This window comes from Tympanuchus pallidicinctus, unplaced genomic scaffold (assembly GCF_026119805.1).
Source record: "Tympanuchus pallidicinctus isolate F22 unplaced genomic scaffold, pur_lepc_1.0 scaffold3, whole genome shotgun sequence".
Taxonomy (NCBI): Eukaryota; Metazoa; Chordata; class Aves; order Galliformes; family Phasianidae; genus Tympanuchus; species Tympanuchus pallidicinctus.
Window position 1 is genome coordinate 43,377,966 of NW_026294747.1, and position 24,691 is coordinate 43,402,656.

A 24,691-nucleotide genomic window follows, 5' to 3' on the forward strand; every position below is an offset into this window, starting at 1 on the left:
GACCCGTGGGGAAGTGGGACAGGAGAGCCCGAGGCGCAGAAGTGTGGCCCAAACACTTCTTCAGAAATACCCCGCTGCCATCCCTCCCCCCACCCATACACACACACACACCCCCCCCGGCTTCCCCCCCCCCTTCGGCCCGGCCCCGCCGCCATACCCCCGCCGCTCACCGTTCCTCAGCTCGTGCGTGACGGTAAGCAGCGGCCGCTCGCTGCCCTGCGCCGAGCCCGAGGGGCCCTCCATGTTCTCCCGGGAGGGCGCTCCCCCGCCTCGGCCGCTCCCCGCGGGTGTGTGCGTGGAGGCGGGGGGCGGCACCCAGCCCCGGGCGGATTTTATTTCCCGGGGACGCTGCGAGGAGCGGGAGCCATAGGCGCACGGCGAGGGAGGGAAGGGAGGGGACTGTTCTCCCTCCGCCTTGAGGTGGGGAAGGGGGAAGGGGGGGGGGGGGGGGCGCGCGAAGAAAAATAAATAAATAAACCCGACAGCAAGCAGTTAGTAAAATACGGGGCGGCACACACGTAGGCTGCCCTCCCTCGGCTCTCAGAGCCGGCCCATGTCCTTGCCGCTCCCCTCCCCCCTGCTCCAGCCGCCCAGCGGCAGGGAGCCGAGCAGAGCCCAGCCCGCCCGGGATAGGCTGAGCCGTACGGGGTGGAGGGCTAAGCGAGCGCCGTGGCCGTTCCTCTCAGCGCCCCATTCCTGCCCGCCCAGCCCTCATTGGCGCGAGCGCTCGAGAGCGCCCGCGGCTGTTGGGCAGAGATCGTTCCGCGCACCGCCCCCCGCCCTTCCGCCGAGCGGCGCCTTCTCTGATTGGCCCAACGGCTGCGCCAATCGCCGGCTCCGCCTCCTCGTTCCCCACCCCGCCATCGCTCTACTCCCTAATCTTGTTTGTAAACATTCCCTCCCGCCTCTCCTACATCCCCCAACCCGCCTGAGGGCGGGCGTTGCGTCGCCTAGAGAAAAAAAGGAGCGCGCTGATTGATGTCTGGGATTGCCAATCATCTGCCATCTCTCTGTACTGCGGGCCGGTTCCATCGTACTGGGAGGGGGGAGAGGTTGGACGCCTTCCCACTCGTAATGGCGGCGGGGGGGATCCGAGCGGCGCCCCGCCGTGCGTGGGGAAAAGGGAGGCAGCCTCCTGGCGGCAACGACCGGGCAGCGAAGGCAGGGGCAGGGAGAAACGGCGGTGGGGGGTGGTTCCCGGAGGGCGATGGGCTGCGGGCCTCCCCTCAGGAAAGGCGTGTGCGGGCCCACACGGCACGGCCCGGCACGGCTCGGATGGAGTCAGGTCACGCTGCCCACCTCCTTGAGCCGAGGCAGCGGGAGAGCAGCCGCCCGCCCGGCACGCCGGTACGTCCCGGCACGGCAGCGCACGGCGCGCGCGTGCACGGCGCGGAATGCCGCGGCCTCACGGCGTGGGAGCGCGTGCGGCGCTAAGGGGGTGGGAGGAGGCGGGAAGGAGCGGGGCGGGAGTGGCCCCGGCACACCGAGCGGGGCTGTGCGTCTGCGCTCACTTGTTCGGTGTCAGTGCTGTTTCTCGGCCTTAGACAAGGGTACAAGTTTGTAACACCGTGTCACAACAGCAGCATTCACACGGGAAGTCTTAATTCCGGTACAGCAGTCATCGGTGAAATAGAATGTCTTCTGCTGATCCTTCCTTCATGTTCCAGTATCACATGTTTCTTGGTGTGTGTTTGTATGCACAGATATCTAACTGTTGTGTGTTCGTACGCAGCTATACACTGCCTGAGGGGACACTGAGTTGAGCTATTTGAAGTTGATCAGAGATTTCCACTATCTTTCTACTTCAGCAGTCTTTAAACACCATGTCTTGATTTTAATTTTAGGTGGGCTTTTTTTCATGTTGTTGTGGGTTTGTGTGTGTGTGTTTTCAGACCAAAAATACATCGGTTTGCTAACTTCTGTCAATGTCAAAAATTACACTGCTGTATCTCTATTGCAGAGGTAGCAAATGTTTTATCATCATTTCCCCTGCAGCAGAGAAAATAATGAAGATGCAAAATAAATGGATGAAGTTAATTGTTACATTTTTTCATCTTTGTAACTAGTGGCTCCTTGTAGTGGGGTGCCTACTTCTCAAGGAGGAGTAACAACTGCTGATTATTCTTTGTCCCAGCCCACATCTTAGGGACTGGCGCAGTGTCCTCCGGCAGCTCTGTGCTTCGGAGGGCCCCTGGAAACCTCGGCAGAGAGACTGAAACCTGACTCCCCTCTGTTCTTTGCACGAAGCACCAGCAGAGCTGGCAACGAATTCAGTAGTTGCAAATAGTTTCAGATGTTCATAGCTTTACAGACTTTATCTGCTTACTTTCCTCGTGCTGAGATATTCCCTTTTTTCCCTTTAAATGTCAGGTTAAATGGTATAGCAACTTTAACTAGTGAGGTGATAACCCTAACAAATCTAACCAAGGTTAGTGATCCATTATGGTAGCTGCGGACTGTGCTTATAGCAAAACACACAGCTTGCTCTATATGCTCTGTCTGGGCTTGGAAAAAAATACTGCATGAGCTGAAAGTTTGTTGTTGTTACTGAGAGACTCTGATTTGCATGCACTTTGGCAAAAGCAAAGCCAAATATTAACACATGGAGATTTTTATGTAACAGTATCTCCCATGTTAAAATATATGTTTTGCAATAGGATTCTCCCATTTTCACAAAAAGAGCAAAACTTCCCAAGTGAATGCTTGGAAACAAACCCACCTCTTGGCATACGTTATGACAGAAGGACTATGTTGACACTGAAATACAAAACCTCTCATCTATTCTAGAAGTAGAAGAGCATGCATAAGATTTCATTTGAACTGAACTTTTGGGAGTAAGAGATAATAAAACTTGGTCAGTGCTCAATTTAAGGGTAGGCGTACTTTCAGTCAAATGGTCCAGGCGTAGCAGCCTAGTTTCATTAATACCATCCCTTTTGTCTTTGAAGCAGCATCACATGATTTTATGGCTATTTGTAAAAGGGTACCATTTTTTACTCTTAAGGGTAAATAGGATTTACAGGAAATATACCGACTCTATCCACACCAGTAAATGAAGTAGAGCAGGATTTGTTATCCAGGTGTCAAGTGCAAGTGGCATGACATAGCATGGCATAGTCTGCATGTATACAGCTAAATTATTTACCTGTGAAAACAGGGTGGCCTTTTCCATACTGCCTGCTGGATTTAGACAGATTGTAAAGTTACTGAGCCATGCTGGCCTCCAGCTTGTATGAGGACGTTGACTCAGGGAGTACTAGTCAGGGGCCCAACTGTGCCATGCCAGCAGTCAGAAGTGTGGGCAGTTGTGTGCCAGCCCTCAGATTCTACCTTTGTTCCATTAAAATCACTAGCATAGAGAGTCAGTCAGATGAGGGAGGAAATTGACTTGTGCCTGCAGCTGAAGCAGGCATGTGAAAGTACAGAAACAATGATGGGCTATAGACCCACAGGGAATACAGAATGGTCTATAACAGATTTCTTTGTAGTCTGAAGAAGTAAAACCACCTTTGCTATGTAAACTGTGCTTTTAGAAATGCTGCTCTGAGTGCAATTTAACTGACTGAAAATGTTATTTGCATTTTAAATAACCATTCAGGTGTGTGCAACAAAAAATACTACTTGGTATAACTGTGTTCAATACATTACTTCTCCAATGTGAAGAGGCAAAGAAATATTTGATGCAAAGACAATTAAAGACTACAATGTAATGAGAAGTGTAGTGTAGATGTTTGTTTTTTTTACACAGTGTTTTCAAGCCAAGTTGATATTCTTGTGTACAACAAGAGCAACCTGACAGATCGATCAACCAGCAGTTCAGTGTTTGGGCTGAGCATGTGCTGCGAGTTTGGGAACATGGAGTAATAGACTTCTAAAGATAGATGTCCCTTCTCTACCCCACAGCACAACTGTTCAAAAAATATGTATATTCACTTGCCATTCCTATTTTCAAAAGGAGAGAGGAAAAAAATGTTGTGGGAAATACCCACATCACACAAAGATATAACTGAACAGTTTTTAAAAAATGTCACAACATTTCCTCTTTGGTTCTAAAAGAGGTTATATGCCAAGCAGCTTTGAGAGCTGAGGTGCAATTGAAGTGCTCAGTATACAGTCTTCTGAGACGAAATGAGAGAGAAAGAGAGAAGAAAATGAGTGCTGTATCTGCCTACTTCCAGGGTGTCACTGCTTTGTAATATCAAGGTACTTGATTTATTTATTTTCTGAAGTGGAGCTGCATACAAAAACAGTAACTTATATGATGCTAAGAAGGCATCTAGTACTTTCTTGTGGTCATTGAATTGTTACAGGTGTAGGTGCTATTTTCAAAGTACAAGTGTTGGAAAGCTGGATATGAAGTGTTTCCTTTAATCAGCCCGCTGAGAATATTTGCAGAGCAAGGGAAAAAGAGGATCAAATTTTGGAAAGCAAAATACAAATTTAAGGAAGGACTCCTCATGAAAGACAGCCATAAAATAAAACAGACTTTGGGTGAAATTCTAATATGGTACTAATTTGTAGTTTTATCTGCATGTAAGAGCTCTGTTGTTGCTGTTGTTCTAAATCTGCAGTTGAGCTTTTGTGCTTGCTAACTGTCAAAAAGTAGATAGAGTAGGTAAATTTGCTGTTTAAAGCATTTTTGTATGAAACTGCTCTGGCCAAGAGTTTTATGTAAAACCACTTAATGTCATACCATGAAAGGAGAAGTTATGCTAAGCATCCAAGCCCAATCTTTCTTTTAACGGAAGTGGTACAGCTTTGTCAGGAAATGGATTCTTTCTTTAAAGAGTGAATGATAAGTGATGAAGATATGTCACTGATTCTAGGGCTATACCTCAGCATCAGAATGTATTTCTATGTTTAAACTTAAGTCCTTCAGTTAGCGTTCATTTCTTCACTGAAAATTCACTTGTTTTTTTCTTCAATTACGACACATCTACTTTTCCTAGCAGCAGTTTAAAAATTTTAATTGTTAAGAATGCTTGTAAAAGAGAAATAATTTAAAATGTTACATTATTTGCTTTCTGATGTGGAAAAGAAAAATTAATGAACACTATTTAAAAATGCAAAACTACCTGTTAGAAGTAGAAGGTTGTTTCAATTTCTGATCTGCATAAATGCTTAAGCTAGATAGGGGTAGAATTTCTGATTAATAGAAAAAATTGTTTTTTGGGTCATAATCCTCACTTATAATTTAAATTATTTTCAAATTTGTCATTAAAACCATTAAACCTCTGAGTAATACTGATGGCAGTGTAACTAAACCCCAAATCCTTTTCAGAAGACTCATTTGTGAGTTCTTTTGAATTTGAAATTTGAATTTGAAATCTGACTGTACATGTTGGAGACGGGGACTTTAAGAAGGAAAAGCTAATCAACATGATCTGAAAACTCCAGATGAGGAAATTGAAACTTTTAAGTCAGCACACAGACCACAAGTACATCTTGATAGTTGCAGAAGCCACGCATCTGCTCTCCACCCCCAAAAAAGGAAGCAAAAAACATGAGGGGGGGAAATAGAAGAATAACAGGCAAAGCTTGAAGGTATGAGCTGTAGTTCTTAAAGAGATCCTACAGAAAAGGAGAGAGAAAGTACTGCTTAATGAAGAGGGGAGGGCAGTTTATGAAAAGCATAAATGAAAACTAATAATAATTTCCACTTTTTTTTCCTACTTACATATTTAAGCATATTATGTCTGTTAAAATGCCATAGAGCAAAAAAGCAATGAAGTGACCAACACTGCAGAGATTCCTTGGTTATTTTTTCCTTTACCTTGACAAAAGTTACATGGTTATTGATTCTGAAACTACTCTTTTAAAGAGACTAGATGCACCTTTTAATTGAAATAGCAGAGATGGCTAAATAAGAGAACTGTATTTCAGAGTCTGGTGGTATATCTCTAGGAGTTGGGAAAGAACTTGTAATAGGACTACTGAGTTCTTCAGAAAAATATCAAAAACCTCTACTAGTTTCCGGTATTGTACTAGATGACTGGAGAGCAACTCTCAGCGTAGTGTAATATATTACAGTATAATATAATATAATATAATATAATATAATATAATATAATATAATATAATATAATATGATTTAAGATAAGCAGCATTACAGCTAAAAAAAAATCTCTTCAAAAGGCCCAGGAAATTGTTTTGATGAAAGATTTGAGAGAGACTATCATTAATTTTGAACAATTATGAAAAAATTAAACTTCATTACAAAAATAGCTTTTAGACATGATTCTAATGATACACAGCAGGTACAAAATATTATGGTGAAACATCAGTTGATAAAACAAATATCTGTAATAATAAATCAGAAATTTTCAGTAGCTCCTAAAAAATTAATCCAAATAATCTTTAAAAAGGGAGAGAAGGAAGAATTGTTACCTATTATCTCCTGCATGGAATGTTGTCTTTTCTGTTGGATCTGCCACTATTTCATATTCAAACCCAGAATGTGAAGCACAAGTCTCCTCACTTCATATTGTCCAGTGAAATACTTGCTGTGGGTGAGGGGCGTGAACCACACACAAGCAGTTCTTTGAGTTTTCAGTAATCCATGTGCAGTGTAACTTGGACTTAACCACTTGTTCTCTGAGCAACATGGATTTGCAGTGTGCCCTTATGTTCCCGTCAAAACATTTGTTTTGAGCAGGTAGTGAGATGCAGTATTTTCCTAATTTTTTGGATAATAAATTAGTTAAAACTGTTCCCCTGTGTGACTGTATTTCTCTTTAAAAAACTATGTGATTGAAGACAGTGCACAAGTATAAGATATTCATTTGCTTCATATGTTAGACAAAAATGCTTTCTGATAGCAAGTGTTAACAGGACAGAATTATGAATTGAATTGGACGTGAGCCAACGGTGTTCACTGGAGTTCTGGAGTGTTATCTTTGATTAGAGGGAGTAGATGAAGGATATCTCTGCAAAAATCATGATTCACAGATAGATTCACAGAATCCCTCCCATTTGACAAACAGACTGTTAATCCCTTATTTAATCTTGTATTTCAGGCCAAACCGGTGCGGTTCTTTCTGCAGCCTTTTAAGCACCCTTTCTGACTTCAGAGAGCCCATGAAAAAGTCATCATTCCCTCTCAAAGGCAACAGTTGCCTAATCTTTCCTCTGCCTCTTTTTCACTGCATTCTCGCCCCTCTGCATTCTCGCCCCACCTGCACAACCCCAGGGAAATGGACTTATTCTCCTTCCACCCCCAGAGACTTCCTGTATCTGCTATCATAGCAGCAACATTTGTCTTCAATTGCAGATCCAAGGATGTTATTGTCATAGTTCCAGGTGATTCTTAACATTACCATTGTTTTCTTCCTATTAGTGCTACTACCTGCCTGAGTTGAAGCTTTACATTGCATCCTTTCTCTTACTGTACATGAAGCTTTGGGTTACAACAATCTGTTTCAGTCCTGGTGATTTGATTGGTCTGTGGTTTTGTAAACTTCATTCCTGATGAGATTATTAAAAGTGACAAATAGAGAAATCATACAGTGTTATTAAAACAGAGCCCTCTCACGAATAACAATAAACCCAAAACATTTAAAGAAAGTCTGGCAATCCATCTTACTTAAAATTCTACTACCACCTGTTAACAGAATATCAGTTGCTTATTATTGGCCGTTTGCTTGAGAGCAGCTTTCCTCTTGTCTTTCCAGTTTGATTCTTTGTCTTGCATCTGTCTATTAAGTTCATATATTCATGCAATAAATATAGAATCATAGAATCATAGAATCACCAAGGTTGGAAAAGACCTAAAAGATCACCCAGTCCAACCGTTCACCTATTCCCAATAGCTCCCACTAAACCATGTCCCTCAACACAACATCCAGCCTTTCCTTGAACACCCCCAGGCTCGGTGACTCCACCACCTCCCTGGGCATCCATTCCAGTGCCTGACCACCCTTTCTGAAAAGTAATCCTTCCTAATGTCCAGCCTGAATCTCCCCTCAGCATTCCAGTTACCTACAGCATTCATAAACAAAGAAGCCACGCATCTATTCAAATTTACTTTAAAAGTCTAAATAAATAATTCTAGATCTTATTTTCTGTATGGTATTTTATGTCAGAGACTCTTTTCAACAAAATTTTCGATCTAGAATTGAAAATGTAAGCTTATGGTTGTAATCACAAGACAAAGGTTCAGTGCAGATAAGATTACATCACACTGCAGTAATGCTGAAGAGCTCTAGCTAAAGAGCTCTACCTGTAGAATGGTGCTCCTTTGTGCTAAGTAAAAAAGATGTCCCCCCAAATTTCCCATTCATGTAATGTGATGAAAGTCCCTAAAATACAACTGAAAACTGGGAAAATTGATTTTTCCACTGAAATTTTTTCATCTGATAGTTACTATATAAGGCCAAATATTGATTCTCCATCAGAAGTGCATATCTTTTAGGAACTAAATGGTTCCTCTACATATGCATAGAGTCATAGAATCACCAGGATTGGAAAAGACCTCCAAGATCATCCAGTCCAACCATCCACCCATCACAGATCTTTCCCACGAAACCATGTCCTTCAGTGCAACAAGTAAGTATTTCTTGAACACCTCCAGGGTCAGTGACTCCACTTCTCCTCTGGGCAGCCCATTCCAGTGCCTGACCACTCTTTCGTGGGATAAGTCTATATTACAGATTACTTATAAGATGGACAACTGTGATCTGTGGGCTCTGAATTCAAGGTGACTGAATTTAGATGCATATTTGGTAATACTCTCAGATTTTTTAATACATATAGATTATATCCTAAACTGTACCTGCTTAATATACTTTGTTTCGCACACTTTCTTTTGTATATGTAATCACTATAGAAAAGTCATACTATTTCTTAAACGTTAAGATATTCATTTTAAAGTGTATTAAAATAGCAGTCTTGAAATAACTCTCTTTAACCGAGAGCAGTTTATTTTTATGTGATCAGCCATGAAATGAATGCATAGATACGTGTGTTTAAGTACTCATATACATATATGTGTGTGCATTCCTGTGTACATATATATATATATATATATATGCATTCAGACATTTTTCTGTTGAGAGTTTGAAACCAAGTACTGATAGTAGCAGTTTCCTCCTTCAAAAGGAGTGGAAAATATTTGGTAATATTTTCCAGACCATGGTTGCACCTGCTCAGAATGCTTATTGATTTTACTTTCCAGTAATTGAAAAGAAAATGCATATTTATTATTTGATTAGGACACCACAAACTTGTTAACTTTTATATATGGATTCATATTCTTTTATAGCTTTTGGTAAGCTACATTTTGTATGTAAAATACAAATGTATATAATGTATGGTTCTGCAATACTAATTAGAATTCTAATCAAGGGTTTTATCTTGTCCCATACACATATATTTATAAAAACTATGTGATATATTGCATATGTCTTCTTCTGTCTTGTCTTTAAATTCGCTTTTTTCCCCTGGCATATCATTTTTTGACTCAAATTTGTGTGTAGTGTATAGCTTGTTCTCAAAATCTTACATAGGTGAAATACAGTACAGCAGATGCTTAAGAACTTTGCCCTTGAACTGAATAGGACTACTTATCTCTATTATTTATATTCACAGAAGTAGTATAGGTTTGAATGCTTATGTTGTAAACTCAGATACAAGGTTTTATGTATATAACCTTACTCAAAATAAATAAATATAAATAGTAATAGCTTAAATTTTGTTCTGTCCTCCTTCTATACAAAATACAAAATCAAGTCTCTATTAAAACATTGTATTATGGAACTAGAACATAGTAAGAAAAACACTCTGTAGTTCAGGTCTTTTAAAAATGTAAAACAAGGCTATGGATACATGAGGCATTTTCAGCCCTTAGTTTCTTACTCTTTAGTAATGAACATCAAAATGATGACATTAACATCTCTTTCAAGTCAGCTAAGTGATACTGCAGCATTATGAATCATCTTTGTAACACTGAGCTGCTTTTCAAAAGCACAGTTTTGTGACGATAAAAGGTTTGAAGGTGACAAGCCTGCAGATCTTATTCTACTTACCCACAGAACATAGGGAAAGCTTCACTTCAAAGCCATCTTTCTCCTAAACAGTACTAACCATTGCAGCCATAGAGGATGTCATTCTCTAATTCATTAAGGATGACTGTAGTGGACAAGCACAGTTGCCCAGTGGGAAGATTACATTGTATGCAAGTCTTGAATGACTATTCCAAGTTATAGAGAGAACAACTGGAAGCACAGGGGAAATTTCTGATGCCTCGTCTGCGGTACCAACAAGCTACAAACCTCTTTTCCCATAATCAATGTGGTTACCATTAACTGATTTACCATTAACTAGCAAATTCCTGGCTCCTACAGGTGAGTGGACAATCAGGCCAGTGTAGCAAAACCCATTTGCTTGATCAAATTGCCACAACCTCCAGATTTTCTATCCAACGTGATACTGAAAAGCAGAGGTCCTTACATGTTTGCTTGCCATAGTTTCATACTGTCTCTATATAAGTATGGGAAGAAAAGCTGTGGATGAGGTATAGATCTTCATTTGGGTCCCATCACAAGGGACTTTAACTATGTTATTCAGGATTATAATTAATCCTGCAAGTTTTTATTCACAAGTTCAAAGATTTATGGGTTCTGCGTGGCCATCTATCGGGATGTGTATGTAACATCTGTGTTTTCAGTGCTTGGGCATCATCACAGGGAACAAACTAGCACACTTTTATTTATGGCAAATAAATTGGTCATTGCCAGCCTTAGAGAATATGCTTCATTGTTGATTCTGCTGCTTATCACTATTAGTTTTCTTCAGCTGCCCTACTCAATCAGTGTTTGTCAGTCAGGCTATGCACAGGTAGAATGTATATGTGTCTACAGGTTCCTGGCTGCACCAAATAGACCATCAAGGGCAGGTTCCAGATAACCGTGGAGACATAGTTATGAAATAGTACCACAGCTGTCGAGTATGCAGTAATAAAAACATAGAAATGCAGCCATAATTTGTCTGAAATATTGTGAAGTCTTTTCAGTCAGAATGGATGCTGCAGAACAAAGCTGTCCAGGCATCCTTGATAATGCAAACTGCTATTAAATATGTGGGCAGTGTGGATCCTCCAAGATAAAGTGGTATGCACTCCAAGTGCATACCATTTGCCATCACATGGAATGGCTGCTGACAGCACTTCACCAACAATTCCTTCTGGAAGCTGCAATGATGTATTCTTGCACAGCCTGCCACTGACTGACCTTGTTATCCAAATGATACTGTTTAAGCCAAGAGTTACACATGTGAAGTTATGCTTGGTCCTGTTGGGTTCTTCTCAATACTTCTTGGTCTAAGAGTTGAAGAAATCAAGTGGAACAAACAACCAATGTCTGTATCTCTCCATCAGAAATATTTGTAGAGGCAAAAATGTTTATGCTTGGTAGCTTGGTAAAGGTAAAATTAACCAGAGTTTCCCCGGATCTAGCCTACTGAGATACTTGTATTCCAAAAAGGCTCTCTTTGTGTGAATACCTAAGCTACAATAATTCTTTTATGCACCATACCTGAGAAGTGCTTGGTGAGAAGCTAGAGATGGAATGACTTCACAGCTGTCAGTAGACATGTGTGAAATAGCATAATCCTTGCGGTAACATGAACGACCTGTACAGCAGGAGCATAGCATTGTTTTTTTAGGGGAGCACAATACTATTTCTAGGGTGTGTAGAGAGCAGAACATCACTCACCTACTTACACCTGGATGGAATTCCTAGGAAGGAACAGGCATCCTGTCAGTGCTGTGATCATGTATGACATGACTGGGTGTAACCTAGGCGGTGGCATAATTTCTTATCAAGATAAGCACCTATGACTGCTGCTTTACAAACAAAGCAGTACAAGTCACTGTACTTTGCCCTATGGACTTCCATTTTCATTCCACGTGAGTAAGACTAGAAGAGTTTTCCTCACCTCAGAAATTTTTACCCAGCCAGTGCTCATCGCCTTGATTCCAAAATGCAGAATTCTGCTGGTTAGGATAGAAGACGGGGTGAAAAGCTGGCATTTATGGTCAGTGAGGACAGCCCTCCTGTGTCCTCAGGCTGCCTCAGCACCAGACGAGGCCTGGATGAAGTGCTCATGACTGGACACAGCCTGGAGAATTGTGGAGCAATTTTGAATCTCTTCTGTAGCTCAGAGTAAATTAGGCAACTGTATTTAAATTCCACCCTCATGTGTTCGTCGTTTTTTTTGTTGCTGTTGTTGTTTGTTTGTTTTTCCATTTCTTGAAGTTGAATAAGCACTTCACGTCATCTTAAATGAAAACCTCTGGTAGATCATTTGCTCTCTCTTCTTACAGCAGCTGGTAAGTATTTCTGTAAGCAAAGTCAAAGGCATGAAAGTGGTGCTTTTAAATCTTGATAAAGGTTCTTGCCTTCTCGTATGTTCATGTTTTATCCTGCTAAAGCTGCAGATAAACGTTCCAGTGCTTGTTGGTCTCGTGGTTATGTAGGATGAAGCAGGAGGCATGAAGGAACTAGGTATGATCCAAGGAGTTGGAAGGGTGCATGAAAACATGAGGAGGGTATAAAACACCTGAGAAGGATATAAAAGCCTAAACAACTCCGATCTTGTGTAGATCGTGTCCATGCAGGGGTAGGGCCTGAACTCTAGTCTCTGGAGAACTGGTTTCTAGGGAAAAGTTCACGGCCTGGGCTTTTCTCTAGTCTCTACCCAGATTTCTCCACATAAGTTACAATTTATTTTGTCCCAGAGTGGAAGCTAATTGTATAATAATATAAACATAGTAAAAATTCAAGGGATGAGTGCTGTACAAGATGTGCCTTGCTAACACACAGTGCTGTCTGACATGACTGCGTTGGAACTGGTGATTGCTTTCTGATTCTTGTTCTTAATATACTGGGAGAAACTAAACATTGTGTGTCTTTTTTAGCAAGTAAACAATATTGCATCAAGGATGCATTGATTCTCTTACCAGTTGCTCATCTTGACACAATCTGCAGGATCATAAGTGTAGGATAACTGCTTTAGGCAGCAGAGAAAATACTAACGGAAACTCATTTAAAATTCTATTTGCGGTGCTTATTTAAGGTTCCTGAACTTCAAAGCCCAATACCCTGTGTTTCAAATGTAAAGTTAAATCTTAATTTGCTAGATGAACCACTGTCTGAAAATACACAAAGCATTTCCTCTTTGAAATTACACACAGAGCACTTCTGTGCTTTGAAATGATTCAAAGCAGATGAGGAGCGAAAGGATCGTTAATGGGTTCTTTAGATAAAGCATTACAAATATGGCTAAGAGACCTGTTTGGAAAATGAGATTAAATAAATTTTCAGAGAAGTTTGTGCGCTTTTCACAGAAGTCTTTTGTCAGAATTTCTGATGAGCTTCATAATTAAGCAACAAGTCTTTTAAAACCATGTTTGCATTAAGAAACCTCTGTAACCATATTCATACTCTGGCAAGGCGCAGTACACAAAGGGTTTTCATGGGTTATAATTAGTTTAGGTTACTTTCCATTAAGTATTAGCAAAGGCAGCCCGTGTGCTGGCTCATGTTTCAAGTGACCCTGCTATTGCTGTTCTTGCAGCAGTAGCTTTGGGTAAGTTACCTGCATGACAATGTCTAAAAAACCTACCCAACAGTGTTAAGTAATGCTCTCTGCATATTTTTGGTCACTGAGCTATATATGTCATCACTCTGTCTTGTTATCAAATTTTAAATTGAAAATAGGATAAAAGCTACAGGAAAATTGCAAGATTATATTCCATAAGAGATTTTGGCTATTTGCAAGCAAGTCTCTTTGCTTTGAAAAATTGCTATGTTAAACCATATTTTTATGTATACCAGTGCCACTGAAAAAGCAGACCTGTAACATCAGAAACTGTTAAAAACTACTTTCCAGTCTTCAAATTGACTCATATGTTACTGCTATCACAGCACATTTTACAGGCTGTAGATTCTCAGGTGATTCATTTTGAAAATTACAGAAATGCTATATGTATATTTTATTTCATAAATTTTCTTGACACTTGTGAAGGCGAAACAGTCACACTGATGCTTCTGAAGAATATATGAATATGAATATGAATATAAATATAACAACACTAAAGGATTAATTTTTGTCTGGAGTAGTTCAGCACAGTTGTATGGACACATCCACTGCACCTCAAAATTGAATCTTTCTGGCACTTAAACAGAGTGATAAACTGAGTAATTTACATTGTGGATCTTGAAAGAATCTATACTCATCTTTAAATATCTGCAAAATTTACAGATTTGCTTTCTTATTTTGAAAACCCTAAGGTAATATAAAATCCTTTGCTTTACATGCTTCCTTTTTCAGGATATCAAAAGTGATTATATTGACAGATTATAAAAATGCTTTATAAACCTATAGTTCCGTCAAGTGTTTAATGTTAAGGTACATAATCTTGCAAGGATATTTAATTGTTCTGTTGACAAAAATTAGTGAGATGCAATGGAGAAAATAGAAATAAAGCTATGCTTAATCCAAGCCTATCATCTGTAATATTAAGAGAGCAAACATATATATGTATATATATATATATATATATGTATATATATATATACATACATATTGATGCTGATACTGAGATTCAGTGGAGTCTGCATCTTAAAAGTGTACAAAAGTATTACTTATTTATTGTGTTGGGTTTTTTTGTTTTGTTTTGTTTTGTTTTTTTAAAATTTACGAAGTTAGATTACATTATTTCAGAAGAAGAATAGAAAAGTGAGTTTTAAGGATGAAAATCGAGGGAGAGTTTGAGAAGCAATCAAGAAAAACAGCATGGATGTAAATTGAAATGAGCTAGTGAAATGTGCTACTGACATTCTGAAGTTGCCAGAAGGTGCAGTCAGATAGAGCAAGGAAGCAAACTCCAGGAGAGTCAGCCCAGCTTAGAGTTGTGAGATGAGGACTTAGCTCAGGGAGGACAAAGGCAGAGAGAAGCACATTGTAGACAAAAGAAAGAGGGTGAAAATGAAAAAGCCCAGGATGTGCATACAGTGGGGCGGTACAAGGAGATTACTCAGTCCATCAAACAGGCCATGTGAAATACAAGATGACTTCATTATTAAATTCAGTCCGTAACTGAACTTTTCTTGCTTCATGTTGGGTTAGAGATAATTTGGTAAAGATATGTGGATGCTGGTAACTTTTTTTAAGTATAGATGTACAATGTTTAACTCTTACCTTGGTAAACAGTAACTAACTTTGTTAGTAGATAAGGATGAAAGTTAAAAACTAGTGAATCACTAAGTGATTTGTCAGGGAAGGGTACTCCCCTGGAGAACATCAAGTCTTTTAGCAGAATAAAGTAACACCCCTCTCAAAATGCCTTTCACCTACCATGAATTGTGAGATTCAACGGAAAAAGAGCACGTTCCTTACAATGAGTGATAAAGATGACTCTTAGAAACAGTCTACTACACTTAGTAGATGCCTCTTGCTCACCTCATTGCTCATAGTCACAGTACCCAACAACGGTCCTAAAAACTACACACAAAAATGCTTAATGACTTAATGTTTCTCTTGGCAAGAATTGATCACAGTTTCTGTATTCAAAAATACTTTTTTTAGTCTACTTTTCTGAAAATCATTTTTGCCTAGATAATGGTGCAGTCTGTACATCAGTGGGGACGAGATAATCAGGTTGTTTTTGTCCACCCAACTCCACTAATGTGAGTGGTGCTGCACAGATGTATACTTAATCATAGAATCACCAAGGTTGGAAAAGACATCCCAGGTCATCTCGTCCAGCCATCACCTACCACCAGTATTTCCCCACTAAACCTTGTAAAATTATATTTTACATTAAACTTAATAAAACCGCATCCAAGACCTGTTTATCGAACCTTTCTGATCACCACTGTGATGGAAAGAATAGTTATTTTCCTGAATATGTGTATATTTTTTAAATACAATACTGCTTCCAACTTCCTTGTCAAGACACAGGAGCGCAGCTCAGAATGTGGCAGCGTCCTCACATCAATAGTGGGTGCCATTTTAATGGCTAAAGACAGCAAAGCATTTTAAGTCATTCATTTAGGTTCAGTATATAACACTAAAAATACATGTGAAATAATAAGTTGTGCTTCTAATGTGAAACCATATTTTAAAAAACCTGGTTATTTAAAAGTGATCGTGACACCTCAGTGTCCTGGAGAAACACTGCAAAGGATACCCTCAGGCACAACAGGCATTTCATAGGCCATGTAAGTATCTTAAAGGCTTTTTAACACTAATCTTGCACCTTGTCTTATCTGTACCGTGATCCATCACATCTACATAAGGTACCTGGTACTGTTACTTGAAACTATTTCAGAACAAAATAAAAGCAGTTGAAAAAGCTAGGCAAAGGAACAAGTGCTGGTTACTGATTAACAGCCCTACCAGACCATTTAGTTAGTGAGCTGCTCACAAGTCCCATGAAGATAGTCTCTCTGCTTGTTAGATTACCTGATGAGACAAAGTAGAGAAGGTGCTGTAAGACCTGAATAATCTTGGTACTTTTCCCTTGTCATCCCAAACAGGCCACGATCATTTTGTCCTCAAGCTCTTTTCCAGGTGGTCTTGGAGATGGCTGGGGAATCTAAGCTTAAGCGTGCCCCCTAGCACAGGGAAGCAACATACTGTGCAGAAATTAGCCATTCTTGAGGAAGTCAGATAGCAAAAGTTACATTTTTACTGTAAGCATCTGAGTTTTTATTGTCTCTTCAAGTTCAATGACAAATAAATTAACAGAGACATAATCTATTACTGGCATTATAGAGCAAAATACAGTGATCTGAAGTTACAGGTCAAAATTTTATCTTATAGGAGACTTTTCCCGTAGTTTTATAAAATTAGCACAGTGATCACAAATGGTTGTAAGGTGTGTTTTCTATCTCATCTGGAATGGGTGAGTCATCCTACCTTTATACGAAGGTAATGTTTAAATTACTTATTTCCTAACTAGTCAACATATCATATCATATCATATCATATCATATCATCAACAACATATCTTGCTGTGCAGCTAGGGGCAGTGTACACAGATTGAAACTACAAGAGTTTCTATAAGGTATTTAGAGCCAGTATTTTGACACTACTGATAGTCATAGTCAAATAGCTTGCTATCCACTTACACTTTTATGAATCTAAAAAATGTAGGTGCCTAAATGTTTGCTAATAAAATCCCACTGGACATAAATTCTGTACACTGAGGGTCAGACTTTCCCAACATCACACTAGGGAATTTGTGGCAAAATACTGAACTGAAGACAGCTTTTGTCCCAAACTAGTTTCCTGAACTTCAGACTATCTTTCAAATCCAAGTAATCTAGTAGTTCTTAAAATGTTTTCAAAGATTCTTAGAAATAAAGGATCCCTTGAATACATCTGTCTGAATGCATAATTCCAGATTGGTGTTAGAAATTCCCTTTGCAGTAAAAATACTACAGGCAGTTATAGGCCTGGATCAGAACTCAGCCACATTTCTCTATTCATATTCCTGTTATCTTAAAAATATGCACTTGGAATTGTTCAAGAATTTTGCAATGAAGACTATTGTTAATTGGCATGTAGATCGATATCTAAAAGCAGAGAAGATGGGATGAGTCAGAGACAGTAAGTTAGAGTTCGAGAAAAATGTGCAAGCTTATTTCTTTTGGCTGACGATGTTATATAAATATGTCAGAATTAAGAATTGAAGATTTTTGAAGTCCAGATACAAAGCTCACTTAAATCAACCTCTCAGAATTCTGCAAGCTTTGGGAAATATTTTGGGCAGACAGCATATGATACGAGTTTAATTTCAGTCAAAATACATAATTGCTCTTTCTTCGAGTTAATTAAGGTATGAGTTACTCAGAGGTACACATTTTCATAATGAAGTGGCTCAAATGCATTCCACTATGGAGTGAAACCTTCTGCAATCATAGTTACAAGTACAAAATGTGGATCTTTAACAGGAAAGTTAACTTTTGCTGGAAGGCTGTAACATTTCATTGCACATTAATTTACTGGCACCTTTAAAAAAAAAGAATAACGCATATTCTATCATAGAATCATCATAGAATCATAGAATTGCTCAAGTCAGAAAAAAACTTAAAAACCATTAAGTCCAACTGCAAAGTAACCTTACTACCCTAACTGTAACAACCCTCCTCTAAATGTGTCCCCCAGCAAAAGGGAATCGTCATCATTGCTTCTCACGACTGACATTAAGAATGGCTCCTCCTGAATTAAAGAAAAACTTGGAGGATTGTAATTCAGTTGCTTGGAGGATAGTTCAGTTTCTTTGCTTAGAGTGAGCATATGATTAGATAAACAAGCACATTATCTCTGAATTAGATCATGAAAAGCAGCCGAGGTTACAATCATAAGGAGCCAAATTATTATTTTACTCTAAAATACATTTTACTTCTTCTTTACGGTGTTATGATAAACAATTTTAATTCTTGATACTTTAGGTTAAGAGAAAAATATTTCAACTTTAATAATACTGTAAAAATACACAATTTTAATTTCCAATATACAACAAAAGCGTAAGATACTGACTGTAATTTGGGTACTTATCTCTATTCCTTCTCCAGATTGAATGAAGTACGACTTAAACTTCTACATGTTTGTTTTCCCAGTGGGAGAATAGCCATAGGATTGCTTCCACATAAAGAATATTTGACAAGTGTAACAGATGTGAAATACGTTAAAATGACATTTTCTGAATGCAGTCTTTTTTTTTTTAACCACAAGGTTGCATTGCTAATTGTCTGAAAGCATTTTCAACAAATAAGTAATAGTATAGAATATATCTTGTAAGTTAATCCATTTATATTTTGGCAATTCTAAGAACATAGCAAATTTTGGAAGAGTGAAGTCCAGAAAACAAAAATTCAACTACGAAAAAAGAAATGTTTATTAGGTTATAGGCTTGCAAAACTTGGTTTTTTATCCTGAATGTTAATGTGCACATCTCTGGCAAATTTACTGGAAGGTTCAGTTTGCTTTTATTCAGAAAATGTCAATGAAGTAACCTTTTAACTTTGGTTTGCCTGTTGGGTTACAACTAAAAATTTCTGAGTGATAATAAACTTTGTTTGGGGCATGAGAAGGAAATTTAAATCATGTTCTCCAGCAATTTAAAATGTTTTTTACAAGTATTTAAATTTGTAACTAACATCTTTCTGTTAAGGCCGAACAGATGCTTTTGACTGGAGGTTTGAAATCTCTCCTTCCTCATTTGCGAAGAATAATTCATTGCAGCAGAGTTCATAACAGGAATATTTCTGGAATGGCAGAAGGTAAGGCGACCTAACAGCTCCATATGGAGAGAGACTCTGTTTTGGACTCACAGCAACGTCTTTGCATATATTTTTTTCTTTTCCTGTTCATGATGTTTACAACGGAATGTAGAACTCTCAAAAGCAATGAAGTAAATGAGATGAAATGTCAAGTTGACTTACATTCTTAACTTGTCCGGGTTTTTTTTTAAATCACATCTTATTTCCCTGACACTGTGTTCTTAAATCACAAAGCTGGATTAGAGAAAATGTATCATCCTACACATGTAAAGTACTTGGACTCTGTTATGTCAGTGAGAACTTACGGATGCAGAAAATATCTGAAAAAAGGTAAATCTGGCTTTCCTTACACACAATATCATCACATTTATTAGGCCACATAATGTGTTCATCACAGACCTTGCTTTAATTAGTGCACAGAGATGTATGGTCACAGAAGTGATTTTTCTGATTCATTTGTTGCACTATACTTCTAAAGTAAGTATTTCTTGTTGCCTTCACTATCATCCACAAAATAAATCCAAAAAGTCTTTCAAAATTTCTCTGAACTGGGACAACACTGTGTTGAACTCATGCCTTAATTATCAGCATGTCCAGCTTAGCTAGAACTGTTCAGGAATATATTCATAGTGATGGATACATAGTGAAAGTATACACTTCAGCTGATAGGAGACGTGAAAAATATCTTTTCATTATACAAAAAATAAGGATAGTTATCAGGAGGAAGAATAAAGGTATCTAAGAGTCAGTAAAAAAAGCTTCCTGGCTTTAGAGTATTCCTGGAAGTTGCCTACAGACTCAGTCTGACAGAAGTGAATAGCATTTCAAATTCAGTGCTCTCGAAGTTCAATTCACTGACTAAGGCCATAATTTTAAGAATCTGTGCATATAATCAGCACAGTAGAAAGTGCCTGTAGATTTCACATGGGCAGTAGGGAATGAGGCTGTAGGGTAGCTCAGTGTAGTCTTTTATTCTGTGGTTATATTTAGTATGCTTATTTAAGAAAAATTATTTTCTGTATTTAGCAAGAAGCTATTTCTGTATTTAGTAACTTTCGTTAGTAATAAAAGGAATTTTTGTGCTGAATAGTCCCAAAGGAGCAGTTTGTGGTCACATTCAGTATGCAAATACATGCTTGCCTCAGTTTAAGCCTTACTTTTACATTTTTTCCATCAGGAACAGCGTTTTATCTTTTGGTTTCTTGGTTAGCTTTGGTCAAAAGTAGGATTTGGCTGTTTTCTACAGGTTTTGAAGAAGATCATTGATTTCAACTGCCTCTTGGATGACAGACTACCATAGGAAATTGGGGAATGGGGGCTTCTGCACAGCCTCTTGTCTGTCTGCTGTCTGACACAGTAATAGCTTCCCAAGACACACCGATATGCATTGCAAAAAATATGAATGTCTTTAGAAACAGCTGCATGGAAGTAGTCAACAACTTAAGTCAAAGTTGATTCTAAGTGAAGAAAGTGTAGCAGTTCTGTTCTTTTTGTGAATTTTGATTTTTTTTTTCTATTTGTGTGTGTGTTTTTTAATTGGAAATGGTAGCAATGCCTAAGATCCAGTGTGAGAGGCAACAGATTATTCATGATCTGCGATTCTGTCTGTTTAACTGCAGCTCAAGGTAAAATTCCATAGCATACAAACTCTAAGTCAGGCATGTCCAACCCACAGCCCACAGCTGGCTTGGCACAGCTTTTTTTAAAAAGTTAAAACTAAAAAAAAAAAAAAGAAAAACCATTTACTGATGCTGAGTTTGTTTAGCAAACAGGTTTTTCTTGAATTCAAGAAAATGCAGTCTGATTTCTCCATACTGCAGCCAGGCAAACTGAAGAAACAGGAAAATCTATCAAAAGAAGTTTAGGGGGTAAAGCTGCTAATTTTGAATGCTGAGCTTTGACAACAGATGAAAGTACTGATGCTACACATATGGCTCAACCTGCCATTTTCATTAGAGGTATTGATGATGAATACAATGTCACTGAAGAAATGGCTTCTTTGGTGCCATTAAAAGACACAACTAAATCTCTTGATTTTTATGAAGCAGTAAAAATTACACTAAAGTGATTTTCTTTAACCCTCGCCAACATATCTGGCATCGCTACTGATGGTGCCCCAGCGATGGCTGCTTAAAAGGAGGGAGTTCAAAAATTAATAGAACATGATACAATTGCCACTGGCAGATCATGTTTGATGAAATATCACTGCACTGTACATCAAGAAAATTTATGTGTGGAAGCTTTGAAAATGGGTAATGTCATGCAAATCATCATCAAAGCTGTAAATATCATGAAGTCCAATGGATTGAATCATCACCAGTTCTAGGAGTTCCTTAAATGTAGAGATACAGATTATGAGGCCATAATTCACTTTTCTGAAAGAAGGTCAGAATAAAATGCTAAAAAGATTTCATGGTTTGTGAGATGTCATTTAAGGAATCAAAAGGAAAAATTGTGCCAGAAAGTGAAGATGAAAAATGGCTTAAGATTTATCATTATTGGTGGACTTAATGAGTTAAACATGCATCTTCTCAAGGCGAAAAGTCAACTTATCTGTGCTGTTACCAACTTGTCTGTTTCAAACCATATTTCAAACTTGAATTATGGTGAGCTCAAGTTACAGAAAATAATTTCATGCATTTTGATGTGTTGGATTAACACGGGCCTGTGAAAAGAAAAAAATATGCACCCTTGCTTTCAGTTTCAATAAGTGAATCTGATAATAGATTTCAAGATTTCCAGAAAAAGCATCTTTTTATACACATATATCTGTGATTCCATTTTCAGTTGAAATAAATGCATTACCTGCACATTTTCAAACATGTATAGATTTGCAATCAGACACTGAACTCAAAGAAGAATTTGATGGAAGTCTAGTAAAAAGACACAGCATGACCTGCCTTAACAGAGAAAAAATACTCCATGCTTTAGAGTCATGTTTTATTCATGTCATTGCCTTTTGGCAGCAAGTACATTTGTGAACCACTGATCTTAAGGACGAAGCACAGGAGGAGCAATACTTGACCAAAAATCTCTGAGGAGCACCTTGAGAGCTCACTGAGAATTACAACCACTTTCACTGAACAAGACATTGAAGGATTACATTCATGAAAGCAAGGTCAAATATCCCACTAGTTTTATGGGGTTTTTTTGCTGCTTTATTATTTTTTTTTACATTTTATCAAAAAGTAAGCTTTGTTACTTATATTCATAACTCTATTACATATTTTCTACATGGCCCAAGACAATTTCTCTTCACTAAACCCAGGCAAGTCAAAAGGTCTGACACCCATGCAGTAAGAAATAGACTGCATATGGACACTGTACCAGAACTTTACTATTTTAGGGGCTACAATTTGCAGCTCAGTATTACATTTTAAGTTGAAGAATTCCCATTTCCAGGCTATAAACAGGCCAGTGTTGTGATTTTGCACAAGTCCCTTGCTGATGACTTTGAGAAGTTCTGCCATGCAAACAGTGGAGCACTGCCACTGCTACACAGAAGTAAACCAGGGGAATGCAAGTGCCCTTCTCTGAATAGTGATTCTGATATCAGGTAAATACAGACTGACTCTGTTTCTCAAAGTTCTGCAGTGAGTGCTGATGATGATTAGGAAAAAATCAGTGTTTCAGAGAATAATCCGCTTGTGCTTATATACATTTTAAATGAATTTATTTTCTTGGAATTACACCTTTAAGTGAAAACTGCACGTGAATATAACAGGATAGAATCAGCCTGATAGTTTTGTTCTTGAGAAATGTATTATCACAATTATCAGTACTGCAAGTATTTCTCTAAAGCAAAAGAAAACTTCTATAAAATTTCTTACAATTCTGCAGTCTGAGAAGAATGAAGTTGTAATGTTTTACCTCTCCCCTGTTGATATTAACACAGGCATAGTGGCTATATGATATTTCTGAGGGTCTCCTGTTGCAAACACTAAATTTTTTCCCCACTGTTTCTCAGAAAGAAGTGAAATGGATAAAGTAAGCTATATCTTGTGGCTTGATAGTGTCTTAAAATACTTTAATAATAATTTTTGATAATTTTTGTCATACATATTTTCAGAAAGTATGAGAAAGCTGTGATAACTTCTTATTTCACTAGAACTGACTGCCTGCAGTACAGAAAGTATGAGTACGGAGCTTTTACTGGATCTCTAAAAAGTCTAAAGGATTATTCTGAACAACTGAAGGACATGGTGGCTTTCTATTTAGGCTGCAGCTCTAGTTTTGAAAAAGTACTTCAAGCTGCTGGCATTCCTGTAAGAAATGCTGATCAAAAATGTAGCGTAAGCATGTATAAGGTAAGGATGCACAGACATAATCTTTGCTATAACCTTTTCATTATTTGTCCATATTTATTTTATATGCCTACACTGATCACTCAGAAATTTTTCAATTCTGCACAGTAACTTCAGTCAGATACTGGTGTTAAGTGTATGAAAATATGAGATAAAATATGTTCAGCAAATATGCCAATCAGATCAGTGCTTTTCTTAACTTCTTGCAAAGCTGAATTGGTATTTTATTCTTTTTCATGAAATGGCAGCCATTTCATTTGAATTTAGTCCTAGGGTATCAGTTGAAACTAAGAAGGAAACATGTACTGTTCTGTAACTCAACTTTAATACGTCCCACTCTCTATACCATTCCCAGTTAGCAGCAATATTATTTGTTATGAACCATCACAGCAACAGTTTGTTCTGCAAGTACAATGGTCACATTTCGGATTTTTCCTATGGCTGTAGAGCCTTGATACTGCACACATGCTAGGATCCAGGCCTCTGGGACCTGAAAAATGCCTCCCATAGCATGAAAACTGTAAGAAACTGCATAGCGCAGATTTTAATCTTGGCAGAGTTCCTAGTATAATTCTGACTCTAGTAGGTAGACTAATATTAAGAACACTTTCAAATACAACTGAATGCCTTTCTCATATACCTAGCGTACTGCTCTAGTAAATGAATGTTATCTTTTGGCAGTCTTTTTACTGTACTGCCGTCAAACTGAAGGAGCAAATGTGCTTCATGTGAGACCCTTAACCAAGATTAAAGAAAAAAGAAAACAGCTACGTATCTGTCTTTAACGGTTTTAGAATTAGGAGAATGTCATTGCTTATAGCACAAAAATAGTGTGAAGAACTACAGAGTGCATTTATTCAGTGACAGGTATAATTGTTATAAAAAATTAACAAACATTTTTTATGCAGCTGTTGCGGTCTACATTTTTCACTTATATTCAAATGTAATTTTATATATCAGATATTTACATCTAGCAACCTTGGCTGCTGTATTTCTGAATAGAAAAAGTGTTTCAGCATCCCAGTGAAAAAGGATGATGAATTCCATAGATCTTTCCTAGAGGCACAAAAGACTTTTTTTATGCAAAGAATTGGCACG

At 38.4% G+C, this 24,691-nt stretch overlaps 2 protein-coding genes across 7 annotated transcripts in view; one reads left to right on the top strand and one right to left on the bottom strand.

The window, feature by feature from the left end:
* RPS6KA5 (ribosomal protein S6 kinase A5) overlaps positions 1-636 on the bottom strand; it is a 68,119-nt gene extending 67,483 nt beyond the window's left edge. The window contains exon 1 of the mRNA XM_052694030.1: positions 171-636. Coding sequence (XP_052549990.1) covers positions 171-243 — 73 coding nt within the window. The 5' untranslated portion in view covers positions 244-636. The remainder of the gene's footprint in view (positions 1-170) is intronic.
* A 599-nt stretch (positions 637-1,235) lies between these two features.
* Positions 1,236-24,691, top strand: part of DGLUCY (D-glutamate cyclase) — a 38,295-nt gene continuing 14,839 nt past the window's right edge. The window contains exons 1-6 of one of the 6 annotated variants that reach the window (XM_052694041.1): positions 1,254-1,347; positions 7,017-7,299; positions 8,441-8,544; positions 19,181-19,289; positions 22,692-22,845; positions 23,398-23,596. In XM_052694041.1, the coding sequence (XP_052550001.1) occupies positions 19,190-19,289; positions 22,692-22,845; positions 23,398-23,596 (453 nt within the window). In that variant the 5' untranslated portion in view covers positions 1,254-1,347; positions 7,017-7,299; positions 8,441-8,544; positions 19,181-19,189. Of the gene's footprint in view, positions 1,348-7,016; positions 7,300-8,440; positions 8,545-11,864; positions 12,326-19,180; positions 19,290-22,691; positions 22,846-23,397; positions 23,597-24,691 lie in introns of those variants that run through there. The other 5 variants (XM_052694040.1, XM_052694037.1, XM_052694042.1 and 2 more) reach the window with 5 other exon arrangements.